Genomic DNA, 14209 nt, shown 5'->3' on the forward strand with positions numbered 1-14209 from the left:
GAGGGACACAGCAAAGGCCGACCCAGTAATGGGTCAGCCAAAGGCAAGAAGGTTAGAGGGGAGCAACATCCATGCTGATTTGTGGGCCTTTCAGGAGTCAAACCCAGGGGCACCCTGAAGAGTCTTAGGGACTCCTTCAAGGGGTCTTGGATCAAGCCCATCCTGCTTGGAGCCTTGGGAGAATCACAAGATTCTTTCTTAGGGGCTCAGAAAAGAAAGGGCCAGTCTGAAATCTGAGATGTCCTTGAGGGTCTGGGCTGCTCTCTGACCTCTGGCTTCCTCCCCCTGCCTTGCCTCAGGTCCGAGGGTCTGAAGTGGGCCTGCTCGGCTACATTCCTCCACCACTGGGGCTAGCCAGTCCAAAGGAAGGCGCTCAGGGGGACAAGGGGACCTTCCTATGCAAAGGTCACTTTCCTCCTGGCTCTCCGTTCACTAGGGAAGCAAATGTTATCCTCATTCCTCATTGGTGGTCATCTTGGCTCTGACCATCACAGGGGCAGCTGGAGGCCCCCAAAGGCTCTAGTCTCCCAGCATTCTCTCCCTTCCCCTCAGAGTCAAAACTCTTTGGAGAATAGGAGCATTCCTTTGGGTAGAGGAGAACTCAACTCAGAGTCTCAGGAGCAGAGTTCAAATCCTGATTCTGCCACTTGGGCCCGTTTTCTCTTCTCTAAAATGAGGGTGTTGAACCAAGTACCATCCTACCGTCCCTTCCAGCCCTAGCCCTAGGACCTGTTACCCTGGGAGCACCCCTGAAGAGCACCGCCTCCCACCTCCTCGCTGAGGGCACAGAGGATCACAGAAATGGTCCATCAGCTCAGTTGGCCTGGGTGCCCGGAGCTGCAGGGAGCCTCCCACCATCTGCTGCTAGGATTACCCAAGCCAGGCACACCCATTGACTTCACCCAGTGGTTAGGGCCAAAAGAATCTGAGGAATCTGGGGAGGGAGCTGGTTGTGGATGGGTGGGAAGTGGAGCAGCCAAACAGGAAAGTCTTAAGCTGGGGGTCACGCATTTTTTTTTTAATACTTTGATAAGTATATTTCAATATAATTGGGTCCCCCTCTATTTCCACGTGCTTTATTTTGTACAGACTGAAAAAGTGAAGAGTAGGCCCAGTCCTAAAAGGTCAGGAGAGATGCCAGGATCACCCCAAGGCAAAGCCAGGATGCCCTGTTGGCCGGCAAGGAGGCAGAGACTGAGGACCATAGTGCATCCAGGCAGACCTGGGGAGCCCCAGGGGAAACAGCTAGAACAAGTGAGAGAGCCTCCCCTCCCAAAAACTCCCATCTCTGAATGCTCTTGGGGTAATAATAAGAGAGGAAGCACAGGGGTCCAAGGTTCAAATCCTGTCTCTGTTACTCTTTCTCTGGGGGATGGGGAGGTCACTCCCCACTCTCACCTTTGTCACCTTTGAAGTTGAGGAGGAAGGGGATGGAGACGGTGTAATGGTCCTGGAGAACAGACCAGGAGACAGACTGAGGGGAGCTGCCACATCCCATCACACACATACTCCCATTCCCAGTTCCTTTGACTTAATTTGGGGGGGAGAGGTTTACAAGGTGGGTTTCAGGTGAGGAGCCCGTTAAGGCCCTGGGCTGCACACAGCCAGGAAGGAAGCAAATCAACAGTAAGGGTGGATCTCTGACCCTGGGGGCAGAGCAGGGTCATAGCCAGAGCCCCCTTCCCAGCCTGAAGCCTGCAGAAGAACAACCAGGGCAGGAAGCCCAGACCAAGGAGAGCTTGTCGTCATTCTGTCACTCTAGCCAACAGGGGACAGGGTCTGGCAGCATCCAATCTTATACTACGCCCAAGCCCAGCTCAGACCAGGGGTCAGCAAGAAGATTTTACCCTGGATTGGACCCCTCTGGGAACACTGAAAGCTCACAGGTACTCAGCCTTGGTGATCCTGAAACAACACAATATTCAAAATCTTAGGAAAATAACAAAAGGACCCAAGAGGACAAAAGAATCAGTTCTCTATTCCCCCAAAGAATGTGTAGAGTCCAGGCCCTACATTAAGTTCCAAGCCAGGGGAAGGCTGGAAAAACGAATAAAAAAGAAACCCATCATAAAGAGCTAGGATGATGATGAGATAGATACACCCCCAGAAGAAGAGAAAGAATCTAAAGCAATTACAAGCAAAGCCTTGGGGAACAAAAAAACACACACCTTGAGCATAAGTCTAACTAGAATTCCTGCAAATATGGAGAAAAAGTTATAAAAAAAGAAAAAAAGGGGTTTTAAAAAGCAAATTAGAGTGCGAGAGGAAAAAACAGAAAGAAGTAAGCACTATGGAGGAAAGATTTGGAAAGAGAATTAATAGTTTATAACGGGTTACAAAAACTTACTGAAGAAAATAACTTGCTGAAAATGAGAACAAAAGTTCTAAGAGAAGAAGAAAATGTAAGATATTTCAGAGCAAAAGCAACAGCCTTGGAAAACAGACTGAGGAGAGATGATTTAAGGATCTGTGGATATCTGAACACCATGACCAAAAAAGAGCCCTAACATTATATTTCAAGTAATAGGACTGAAGAACAAAGTAGAAATAATAAGAATCCACTGATCACTTCCAAAATAAGGCCCCAAAAGAAAACTCCCAGGAAGAGTAGAGCCATGATTCAGAGGTTCCAGGTCAAGGACCAGAGTTGTCCCCAGTAGCCAGGAAGAAAGAGCCAGGTACCTCAAACAAGTTAGCAGCCAAAGCATAAAGGAGTGGAGAGCTTGGAATATGCTATCCCAGAAGGCAAATAGGTAGGTTTTCAGCCAAGAATAATTTACCAAGAAAAACTGAATATAAACCTTCAGGGGGAAAAAATTAATGAAACTGAGGATTTCTAACTATCCCTGATGAAACTATTAGAGCCAAACAGAAACTGTGCAATACAAACACCAGAGTCAAGAGAAACATGAAAAGGGTAAACAGGAGTGAGCAATCATCAGGCACCAAGGAAGGATGACTTGGTCACATTCTAAATTGTATCCCCTAACATGCCGGGGTCACAGAAGCTGTCTAAGTGGGTGTAAGAGGGTAGAGGGAGACTGGGAGGAAGACAGGAGAGCAAGGATGGGGCACCTGAATAAAAGCTTATTACAAACAAGGAAGAAGGGGGGGAGTGGTGACACCTGAACTTCACTCTCATCTGAACTGGTCAAAGGGGAAAAGAATTCATACCTACCAAGGTACAGAAATACAGGTAACCAGGTAACTGGGAGGGAAAGGGAAAAACAGAAAGGGGAGAGTGAGGAGGAGGGTAGAATTAGAAAGGGATTAGTTTTTAGCTAACAAACTCAAAGAGGAAACAGGAAAAAAAACAGAAGAAGCATAAAAGAATAGGATAGATGGAAATAAACAATTACCACAACTATGAATGTGAATGGGATGAACTCACCCATAAAATGGAAGAGGACAGATAAATGAATTAGAGAGCTGAATCCAATAATATACTGTTGATGAGGAACACACTTCAGAAATATACACACAGAGTTAAAATATGGGGCTGAAGCAAGATCTATCATGCTTCCACTGAAATAAAAAAGGTAGAGGTTTCAATCATGATTTCAGACAAACCAACACCAAAAAAACTAAATTAGAGATAAACAAATAAACTACATCTTGCTGAAAGGCACCATAGACAATGATGAATCAGTAGTAAATACAGTCACCAAATGGCATAGCAACTAAATTCTTTTTTTTTTTTTTTAGGTTTTTGCAAGGCAAATGGGGTTAAGTAGCTTGCCCAAGGCCACATAGCTAGGTAATTATTAAGTGTCTGAGACCGGATTTGAACCCAGGTACTCCTGACTCCAGGACCAGTGCTTTATCCACTGTGCCACCTAGCCACCCCGCAAGTAAATTCTTAAAGGGAAAAATTAAACGACTTATAGGAAGAGACCAAAAATAAAACTATGATAGATCTCATCAAACTCTCTCAAACCTAGACAAAACTAACCAAAAAATAAACAAAAAAGAAGTCAAGTCTGATTAGAATTTCAGAAGTAAATATAAGATTACTGAATGGGATACAAAGGTGTGTGTGTGTATGTGTGTGTGTGAATGAGTGTATGTGAGTGTGTCTGTGTGAGTGTGTGTGACTGTATCTGTGTGAGTGTGTCTGTGTCAGTGTGAGTGTGTGTATACACAATTATATTTATATATGTGTATACACACACACAAACAGATATATAGCTCTTAACTGTGCATGTAACCTTCACAGAAATTGACCCTGTGAGTTTAAATGCAGAAAAGCACAAATATATATATATATATATATATATCTTTTTATGGTCCACAATGTAATAAAATGTATTCAATAATGTGCCCCTTAAAATTAATTAGAGATCAAATATAACTTAATCCTAAAGAATAAATTTTTGAATAATAATTTCACTAAGTATAATGATGATGAAACAATTTATGAAAAGTTTAGGGAAAAATTGTATCTCTAAACTTTCACCAATTAAAAGAACAGATCCATGAACTGGGTATACAAGTTTTAAAAAACGTAGAAAAATAAAAAATTTGAAATCCTAAAAATGAAAGAAGAGATTAATAAAACAGCAAAAGACAACAACCACAATTAAGTAATAAAACTAGGAGTTGAGGTTTTTTTTTTGGAAAGGAGAACAATAAATAGATAAATCATTAGTTAATTTTTTTTTAAAAAAGCAAAAAACAAACGACTAGTATCAAAAATAAAAAGGTAAATTCCTAACCAATAAAGAAAAAAAAATGAAATTATTGGAAACTATCTTGTTCAAGTATATGCCAATTAAATAGATAATCCAAATGAAATGAATGAATATTTACAAAAATATAAAATACCGAGTTTGAAAGAACAAAGAAATAGAGAATTTGAATAGCTCAATCTTAGAAAAAGAAACTGAAGAAGTCATAAATGAATTCCCAAAGGAAAAAAAGACCCAAGATCAGATGTATTTACAAATCACACATTTAAAAAAATAATTTCAAATATTACACAAATTATCTGAAAGAAATAGGGAAAAGAAGGCTCCTACCAAATACTTCTAGGGTACAAATAGTCTGGATACCTAAACCAACAGCAAACAGAGAAAGAAAATTATAGAACACTATGTCTGATGATACCGGCATTAAAATTTTAAATAAAGTATTAGGAAGGAGACAATAGCAACATATCACAAAGATTATGCTCTATGACCAGAATGGATCTATTAGCAAGAATGTAAGGGTGGTTCAATATTAGAAAAACCATAATAATAACTTACTAAATTAATTAGAATAAAAATCATGTAACTTTATCAACAGATGCAGAAAAAGGTTTTGACAAGATATAATCATTCCTGTTAAAAAATACTAGAAAGCATAGTAATAAATTATTTTCTTCCATAATAGGATATCCCCAAATAATAGGAATAAACTAGCTGCCTTTCCAGAAAAATTGAGGTAAAGCAAAATGTCCATTATCATAATTACTATTCAATACTGTGCTAGAATTTTTAGAAGAAAAAGAAATGGAAGGAATAAGTACGGGTAAAGAGGAAATAAAATGATTGCTTTTTGCAACTCTAGAGTATCAGCTAAAAAACTAATTGAAACAACTAACAATTCCAGCAAAGTTGAAGGATATAAAATAAATTCACATAAATCAGTATCATTTTTGTACATTATCCAAAAATTTAGCAGAAAGAGACAGAAAAAGAAATTCCATTTAAAATGGCTATGAAAAGTATAAAATATTTGGGCACCTACATGCCAATATGAACACAGGAAGTATATGAACAAAACTACAAAACACTCTTTACACAAAGAAATTGCTCATAGGTAGGGCAAGGCAATCATGATAAATATGGCAATAGTACTTAAATTAATTTACTTATTCAAGGGTCATGCCAATTAATGAGGCAAACTCCCAAGGATTACTTCATAGAGCAGAAAAAGATAATAACAAAATTTATCTGAAGGAACAAAAGGTCAAGAATGTCAAGGGAATGAAGGAAAACAAAAAGGGGAAGGAGGCAGGCCTAACAGTGCCAGATCTTGAAATACCCTGCAAAGTAGTGATCATCAAAACAAGCTGGTATTGGTTAAGAAATGGCAAGGTCAATCAGGGGGAACCATTCAAGAGCACAACACATAGAAGTAAATAAATTTAATAGCTGAGGGAAATCCACAGAGCCCGTTTAATGGGGCGAGAACTCACTATTCAACAAAACTGTGGAGAACACTGGAAAGTGTCCAGGCAGAAACTAAGTAAAAACCACCATCTCATACCATATACCAATAGGAGCTGCAATGGGTAAGTGACTTAAGACATAAAGGGTGACATCATAAATAAAATAAATAAGAAAAAAATTATCTTTCAGCTCTATGGTGAGGAAAAATGGACAATTTTGATTACATAAAAATTAAACTTTTTGCATAAACAAAACTAACCCAGCTAAAATTAGAAAAAAAAATCCAGTAAACTGGAGGGAGAAGGGGAATGTTCAGTAAGTTTCTTTGATAAAGATCTCATTCTTAAGTTACATACAGAAAGGTGATTAAAATTTCTAAAAATAAGAGCCATCCCCTAATTGATAAATGGTCAAAGAATATGAACAAGCAGTTTAAGAGGAAGAAATCCATCTTACTAAATGGAAAAAAAGTGCCCTAAATTGCTAACAATTGGAGAAGTATAAATTAAAACTACTCTGAGGTTCTACCTTACATCCATCAGATTTCAAAATTGATTTAAAAACAAAGAGAGAGAAAATGGAAGGGTTGGGGGGGAGACGTACTTCAGTGCATTATTGATAGAACTGTGAACTGGGTCAGATGCTCTAGAAAGCTATTTTGGAACTATGTCTTAAAAGCTATTAAACTGTACATACCTGGCGATGGCGGCTTTTTGTGGTGATAAAGAATTGGAATCTGATTGGGGAACGGCTGCACAAATTGTGGTGCATGAATATGGGGGGGACCATGACAGAAATGAAGAGGGGGATGGTTTCAGAGGAGCCCACAGGAATGGAGACGGAGCGAGGGAGCAGAACCAACAAGAACTTACACCAGAAGAGCAACAGTTGAGTGCCTGAGGGCCCAGCCTACCTGGGCCAGCCGCAGGGCCAGCAGGCTGCGAGGGTAGAGTCCCCCTTCTGGGGACACAACCTGTGTGGAGGGGTGCTTTTCCTGCTGTCTCAGGTTGGGGTGGAAGGTAAAAGAGAGAGAAAGGAGAGTTTTTCTTTTGGGGGGGGGGAAGCCCGAACCATAGGCATCAGGCCTCACTGCTCTACAAGATCTACAGTGAGTGCTGTGCATAGAGTCCTGGGTTCAAATTCTGCCTCAGACACTTCCTAGGGTCCTTTCAGTCCCAAGACTCCATACGCAGATCCCACATGTGCTAGGCCTGTCAGTATCAGGATGGACAGTGCCTAAGTTGCCCCATCCTCGAGTCCTGGGCCATCTTCATCCTCCAGGAGTAGCAAGCTTCCAGAGGAGAACCCAGAACCCTGGGGGAGGCTCCCAAAGGTCCACTGGCAGGGGCCGGGCAGGCCTTCAGATGGGGGGCCCTGATGTCCACTGTCCTTCCTGCAAGTAAACTCTTACCCCCAGGCCGAGGGGGGGACAGCCATGGATCTCAAAGGTCCTGGCGGCTGAGCCCAGGCCCTGGAGGACCTCCTGCTCAGTCCACTGAGAAGCTGGGGGGGGGGGGGGTGGGCGGGGAGCCCTGCAGCTATCTATCACTCCATCAATTCATCAACAAGGTTTCCTGATGCTACCTCTTTTGTATTTGTGTTCCCAGGGGCTGGCATGGTGGTGGGCACAGAATATGTGCATACTAGATTGCTTCCTGCCTGCCCAAGACATCGAGACTGCAGCTGGCCTTGGGGGAGGGCTCCAAGGCCTGGAGAGCCAGGGCTGGGGGCAGAGAGCCTTGCCCACAGGCAGAGTAGCCCTCTGGCCTCAAATCCAGCCCTCGACCCTGGCTGCCTTCCATGCCCCAAAGGTGCAGGTTCCTTGGGGCACAAAACAAGGTGGGCGATACTCACAGCCAGGATGCCGATGGTCACCTTGAGGCCCGCCCAGAGGACGCCAATGAGGAGGATGAGGCTGTGCTGAAGGGAGGCATACAGGCCCGACGTCAGGATCAGGACACAAAGGCAGAGCTGAGGAGAGAGAGAGGAGAAAAAGAAGGCTTAGGAGGGGCCTGAAAACACATGAACAAATCACGGGGCCTTTCAGTGACCACTGAAGACCTCCTCCCTCAGGTCTCAGGGACATGGTCCTGACTCTCTCCTGTCTGGCGGAAGTCAGGCCGTGGCCCTCCCTAGCCAGCCCCCAAGGTCTGAGCAGCGACGCAGGAGCTCTGGACAACCACTGTCCTTCTGAGGAAGACCCAAGGGTTCCTGACTGAGTATACCCATAAGTTTTGGGGGGAGTGGGGAAGATGGGGGCTTCACTCTTTGGGAAAGTGACCCAGGCCTGGAGGCTGGCTCCTGGGAGTTTCCCAGACCCTTCTGGCTCCTTGCAAAGTGCAGGAGCCACAGTGAGGTGAATGGACCCCCACTGTCAGGGGTCAGACAAGAGGGGGCCCATCTGTGGGCCAGCAGAGAGAAAATTGATAATAGACACACCTTGGGGGGAGGGGGAAGGGAGAGGACACTTAGGAGAAGAGGGGCTTGAGTAGATGGGGAGGGAGGCGGATCCCCTTCCCTGAATGACCCCAGAAAGTCAAGAAAGGGAAATCTCAGACTCTGTGCTTGGAGCAGAATCCAATGGGACATGGCATCATATCCCAGAGCCCAAAGGAGCCTTGTTCTTGTCCTGATGGCTGAAGTACTGAAGGACTGAAGCAAGGGACAAGCTATACAGTCTTACACTGACTCTCCCAAAAATGAACAAAGGAGAAAGCAGGGATGGAGGGATGGGGGTGGGGGAAGAGAAGGAAGAAGGGAAAGGAGCCTGTAAGGGAGAAGTTGTCATCTTGCACCTCATTTTAAAAGGACATCTAAATAGCCATGCCATCCAAGATGGGGCCAAGCCTTGCAACATCCAGTTGTTATTCAATGTTGGTTAATTCAGAAGATTCAGAGGAGTCATTGTGGCCTGGTGGGACCCATCCCCAGATGTCTCAGTTCTAGACCACCAAGGGGCAGTGCCTTGACAGCCTGTGTCTCTGCCAGGGAGGACCCCCTATTCCCATTAGGCTGAATTCCTCTGGGAAAAGGAAGTTGACAGAGATGGGGACCAATTGCGTAGAGATCTGTGGATTCCAGTTTTCACTATCATGAGATCTGACCACTATTTGCGAGCAGCAAGTGCTCCAGAAGCTTCCACCTTAGCCCTTGACTCCTCGATGGCTCTCTGGAGTCCTTCGCAGTCCGGCTCCCACCATTCAGTGTCTGAGAATAAATGCTCCTCACACTGGCAGCTAGTGGTCTCTTCTCAGTCCCTCATCACTCTGGATTCCAGCCAGATCAGCCTGTGTGGGTCCCTCTGCCCAGCCTGTCCTGCCCTGGGAGCCCTTCGTTTCCTCCACAGGTTGGTCGGATGCCCCCACCCCCCACTCCGAGGGTCTTTCCTGGTAAGCCTGTGGGCTTCCTCTCCCCTGAAGGTACCTCTGTGCCTACTCTGTGATGGGGCTGCCCCCCAGCAGAATGCCAGTCCTCTGGGAGGAGGACGAGTTCATTCCTGACCCTTTATCTCAGAATCAGACAAATGGAGGCGAGGAACGGAAGCTTGCAGAAGGAATCCCAGGCCAAGGCGGCAAGACTCAAAGTCAGCAGGTCCAGACTGGAGAGTAGGTTGGGCTCCACAGCCGAGAGGGCCAGAGGTAAGGACAGACAGCTGCTCGGCAGCTCAGGACCAAGAGCAGAGCCACAACTGCTAACCAAGGTGGGCCAGAAAGAGAGACCATGTACCAGTGGGTCCCTGTTGCCAAGGATGAGCGCTCCCAAGGTCACTCATGCCATGCAAAAGAGCGGTCTATGGCTCCCATGTTGGATGGAAACCAGCTCAGATGCCTCCCCAGGTGGCGCTGGTGGCCAAGAGAAGGAAAGAGTGACAAGAAGCAGAGGGGGGATCTTGGGGATTCTAGGAATGGCGAGTTCACCTTGGCTCTCAATCTGTTCCATGGGCTGGCCAAGAGTCCTTCTGAGGAGAGGAGGAGCTGACGAAGCCCGGGCCCAAATCCTCCTTGTTTCTGCCCTGAAAAGCCAAGAAGACCACAGAGGGCCACGCTGGAGGGCTCACCCAAGCTCACGACATCAGGATGGCTCCTGAGGATGCTCTCTAGGACTCTTGAGCCTTTCCAGGGCCAGCTCGGCATGGTAGACAGAGCTAGACTTCAAACCTGGGTCAAATCCACCCTAGCCATGTCCCAGCTGGGTGACCCTGGACAAGTCTCCTCACTTCCCTACAACCTCAGTTTCCTCATCTATAAGATGGGGACAACACCTTACTTTACAAGGCTGAGACCAAACACGAAAAACTGTGTCAACTTTCCCAGACATGTCGGCTGGACGTCAGCCCCGCCCTCAAGGGCCTCGAGGAGGACTCTGGGGTGCTTGGTGACCAGAGCCTGGGCTGGGAGCCAGGGACAAGGAAGCCACCAGGGTGTGGTGGGTTCTTGGGGTGGATAAAAGGTGTCCCAGCTCAGCGTGTCCCACCCATCTTGGGTTTGACTGTTTAAAGTGACCAAGCAATGCCACACGCACCTGCCCAACCCTGAACTGACCCCAACCAGAGACCTTTTTCCTTCTCCCTCATCCCATCCTCAAATCCAGGAGGGACCTTAAAAGATCTCAGCAGAACATCTGGGGGGGGGGGCTCTAGAGGTTCAGCCAGAGAAAAGATAATGGAACACACCCACTCCCTCCCTGAGTAGAGGGGTGGGGGTTCTTTTCTGCCAGTGAAGGTTGGCACCTCCTCAGCCACTACATCTTACTTGTGTGGGGCACCAGGGCTAAATGACCTCACCAGGATCCTGGATGAGACTTGAACCCAGTTCCTGCTGACTCTTTACATAGTTAGGGTCTTCCATTCCCCTGGGGGGGAAGGGGACACACTGTCAAACTCTGGAGCCTACGTCAGCCAGGAGACAAAGGAGTCCTGGGGTCCTAACTGAAAATTTCCAGAAATCTCTGTGGTATTCGTCATGTGTATGGGCAGCACCTCTGTGAACTTTTCCAATTAACTATCTTAAATCAAACAAGGCCAGGTGGCCCCTCATGAGCTGAGAGGAACATTCAGTTATTTCTGGGGAGGCCCCATGGACCCCTGCTCCCTCTCTGCCCCCAGGTGATCTACAACGAGCTTGTCATCCCTGGTCAGGCCGAGGCCAGGCTCGTTTACAGTCACAAGCCTGTATCCTTTGAGGAATAGGTCAGACAAATCCCCCTTGGAGGTGGGGTGTCACCCCTTGGGTAAGGGCCCTCTCTGGGTGGGCTTCCTGGGACCTTTATACCTGAGCTTGGAGATCAAAGGTCAGCATGGAGAAGCAGAGATTGAGCATGAAGTACTGAGCCTGGAGACTCTCCAGGGCCCCGCCCACTCGGAAGGCCATCATGCCCTGGCTCCAGATGAGGACCACGGCATAGATCACCACGAAGCAGCCCACCAAGAGGATCACGATGAACCGGGCCTGGTCAGGAGAGAGAAAGGAACCCAGCTGCCGGAATGCTTGGCAGACTCCCCTCGCCCTCTGTCCCTTTTGGGTTGGGGGGGTACTGTCCAGGCCTTAGGTTCCTCCCAGCCAAACGGACCCATCCACCGGCCCCTGACTGGCACCACGAGGGCCCACTGACAGGTCCATGGGCAAGCTGTCCCCAGAGCTGCAAGAAGGAATTCCTCCATCTGGATAGGATTGTAGGTCTGGAAGCCTGGCCCAGGCCCACTGGCAATGAAATCAGGAGAGGCCCACAACCCAGTTTTTCTCTAGGGGCAAGTTGTCCTCTGCCTACCCCAACCTGGGCTCTGGAAGGGAGGGGTGATGGGCAAAGACAAACCCTGAGGGCAGGGAGGAATGGGAGAGGGAAGGGCAAAATCACACAGAGGGTGAGGGAGGGGAAGCCACACTGAGAAGCTGCTGTGTCATGGCCCCGGCACCCCACCCTAATTACAGTGCTAGTTCTCTCCTTAGAGTCATTCAAGGCCCTCCACAAGGCCCAGCTGGGTGCTGCCTCCTAGATAAGCCCCAGCTGGTGTTAATTCCTGGACAAGGTTCAGCTGGGCACTGCCTCCTAGATAAGGCCCGGCTGGGCACTGTCTCCAGACAAGGCCTTGCTTAATTCTTTTTGTGGTGAGATCAGAGGGACTTTCCACACTAGGAAGAAACTGTTGTCTTTCCTTCCTCAAATGAGCTCACGGGGACTTTTCTGAGGGTCAGTTCCCTTTGAAACCCAGGGCCTGAAACCTCCCATGAGCTGTCTCTCTCCTGAATAGGACCTCCAGGGGGAAGGGGCTGTGCCCCCCGCAGTGGGGGCAGGGATCTTCACTCATGTCTCTGGCTGCTTCCATGTGCCACTCCAGGGCTTGGTGCCAGCCTCTGACAAATGCTGGCTCATTGTTGTGGACAAGCTGGGCTGGATCGACTTAAACAGGGGAAGCCCTAGTCTGATTTGCCTGCCGAGTCCAGGTTGGGAGGGGACCTTGGTGGAAGAATTTGGAAGAGGTGGGGCCAGGCAGCTCAGGGGTCTCGGGATGGCTGGTTGGCAAGAACAATCTCTACAGGAATTAGACAGTGAGAAGGGAAGCTTCAAGTGTGGGTCGGGTGGGCAGTCCTGGGAAAGTGAGAGGCTCTGCTTCCCAGGCACTAAGCCAGGAGAAGAAATGATGCCCAGCCCTTGAGTTTTTTTCTTTTAAGATCTTTCAAGGCAATGGGGTTAAGTGGCTTGCCCAAGGCCATACAGCTAGGTAATTATTAAGTGTCTGACACCAAATTTGAACTCAGGTCCTCCTGACTCCAGGGCCAGTGCTCTATCCACTGCGCCACCTAGCTGTCCCCCCACCCTTGTTCTTTCCATGGCAGGGAAAGAAACCCAAGAAGAGTTCCTCTGAGCTCGATCAGCTGAGTTAGGGCCCCGGCACCAGGGGAGGTCATGGCACGGGCCTGGGACACCCAAGGTGAGCCACTGGACAGGGCAAACAGGGGCAGCAGCCACGGGACAGGTCACGGGAAGAAGAGCCTGGGAGCTCAGAACTTCCCTCCCTAGTGTGGAGACATGGTGGCTGCACTTCAATCAGGAGGACTTCTGAGACTTAGGTCAGTCAATCCTCTGTGTCAAACCCAGTGCAGGGCCTGGGAATACAAAGAGAAGATGGGTCCTGCCCAAAAACAGCTTAGAAGCCATGGAGAAAAATCAAGCCCGAGGCCAAAGGGCTTTCCATTTTCAAATATGGTGAAGGTCCACTTAGGTTTCTAGATGGGGGAAACTGAGGCTGAGAGGGAAGACACATCTGCCTCTAGGCAGGACTTGTTCCCTGGGACCCTCCTGTTCCCACTGGGGAAGAGGGAGGGAACTGGGACCCAGCTGGGGAAGGAAGTCTCATGGGGGAATGGGTTGCTTCCAGAAGGGGTGAGCTCCCTGTCCTCACAGGTCTTCAAGTCAAGGCTACTGGGTCAGGGACTCTTCTGAGGATGCTAAGGGTCCTCCAGCTCTCAGTTTCTGTGGCTCAGTTCTCATATGCAAAGTGTCAGCCTGGTGAGCTATTCTGGACACCCAAAATCTTAAAAGATGAAAATTTTTTTTTTAAAAAAAGCAAGAAATCTGAAAAATTCATCTAAAGATTTTCTCTATTCCTCAGTCTGGGTAGGGTCATCCATATTAGCTGCCCCTGAGTTTGCAGGTACAGGTCACCAAGTCAGACCTTGGCCAGTGTCCAGCACTAGGCCCTGGACTTGGTGGGTGCTCATTGAAATAAGCATCCATGGAGGGGCTGGAGGCCTGGACAGGCTCCTGCCCAGAGAGATGAGGGAGAAAGATAGGGAGAGGCGTTAGATGTATCATCCTTTCAGGAGAAGGTAAGGCCCTTGAGGGCAGGAAGGCCTCAGCATCCCACTCTCTGGTTCCCTCTCCTTTGGCTGCAGAGGAGGCCCTGAGCCAGCCTGGGCCAGTGCAGAAGTCTTCGGTGGTGCACTCTCTACCACCAACAAGGCTTGCTCCAGAATCAAAGGCTGCCAATGCCACAAGGAAGAGGTTTTTTTGTCCCCCGGCTCCTCTCTCCTAGCTCTTGCCATAACTGAGCCCCA

At 47.7% G+C, this 14209-nt stretch overlaps 1 protein-coding gene across 1 annotated transcript in view; it reads right to left on the minus strand.

Annotated features, from left to right (window-relative positions):
* Positions 1-14209, minus strand: part of LOC141508486 (uncharacterized) — a 36717-nt gene that overhangs the window by 7309 nt on the left and 15199 nt on the right. The window contains exons 8-9 of the mRNA XM_074217158.1: positions 11426-11602; positions 8010-8126 (exon numbers count right to left, since the gene is read on the minus strand). Of these exons, the coding sequence (XP_074073259.1) occupies positions 8010-8126; positions 11426-11602 (294 nt within the window). The remainder of the gene's footprint in view (positions 1-8009; positions 8127-11425; positions 11603-14209) is intronic.

Source organism: Macrotis lagotis, chromosome 1 (genome assembly GCF_037893015.1).
Source record: "Macrotis lagotis isolate mMagLag1 chromosome 1, bilby.v1.9.chrom.fasta, whole genome shotgun sequence".
Lineage (NCBI taxonomy): Eukaryota > Metazoa > Chordata > Mammalia > Peramelemorphia > Peramelidae > Macrotis > Macrotis lagotis.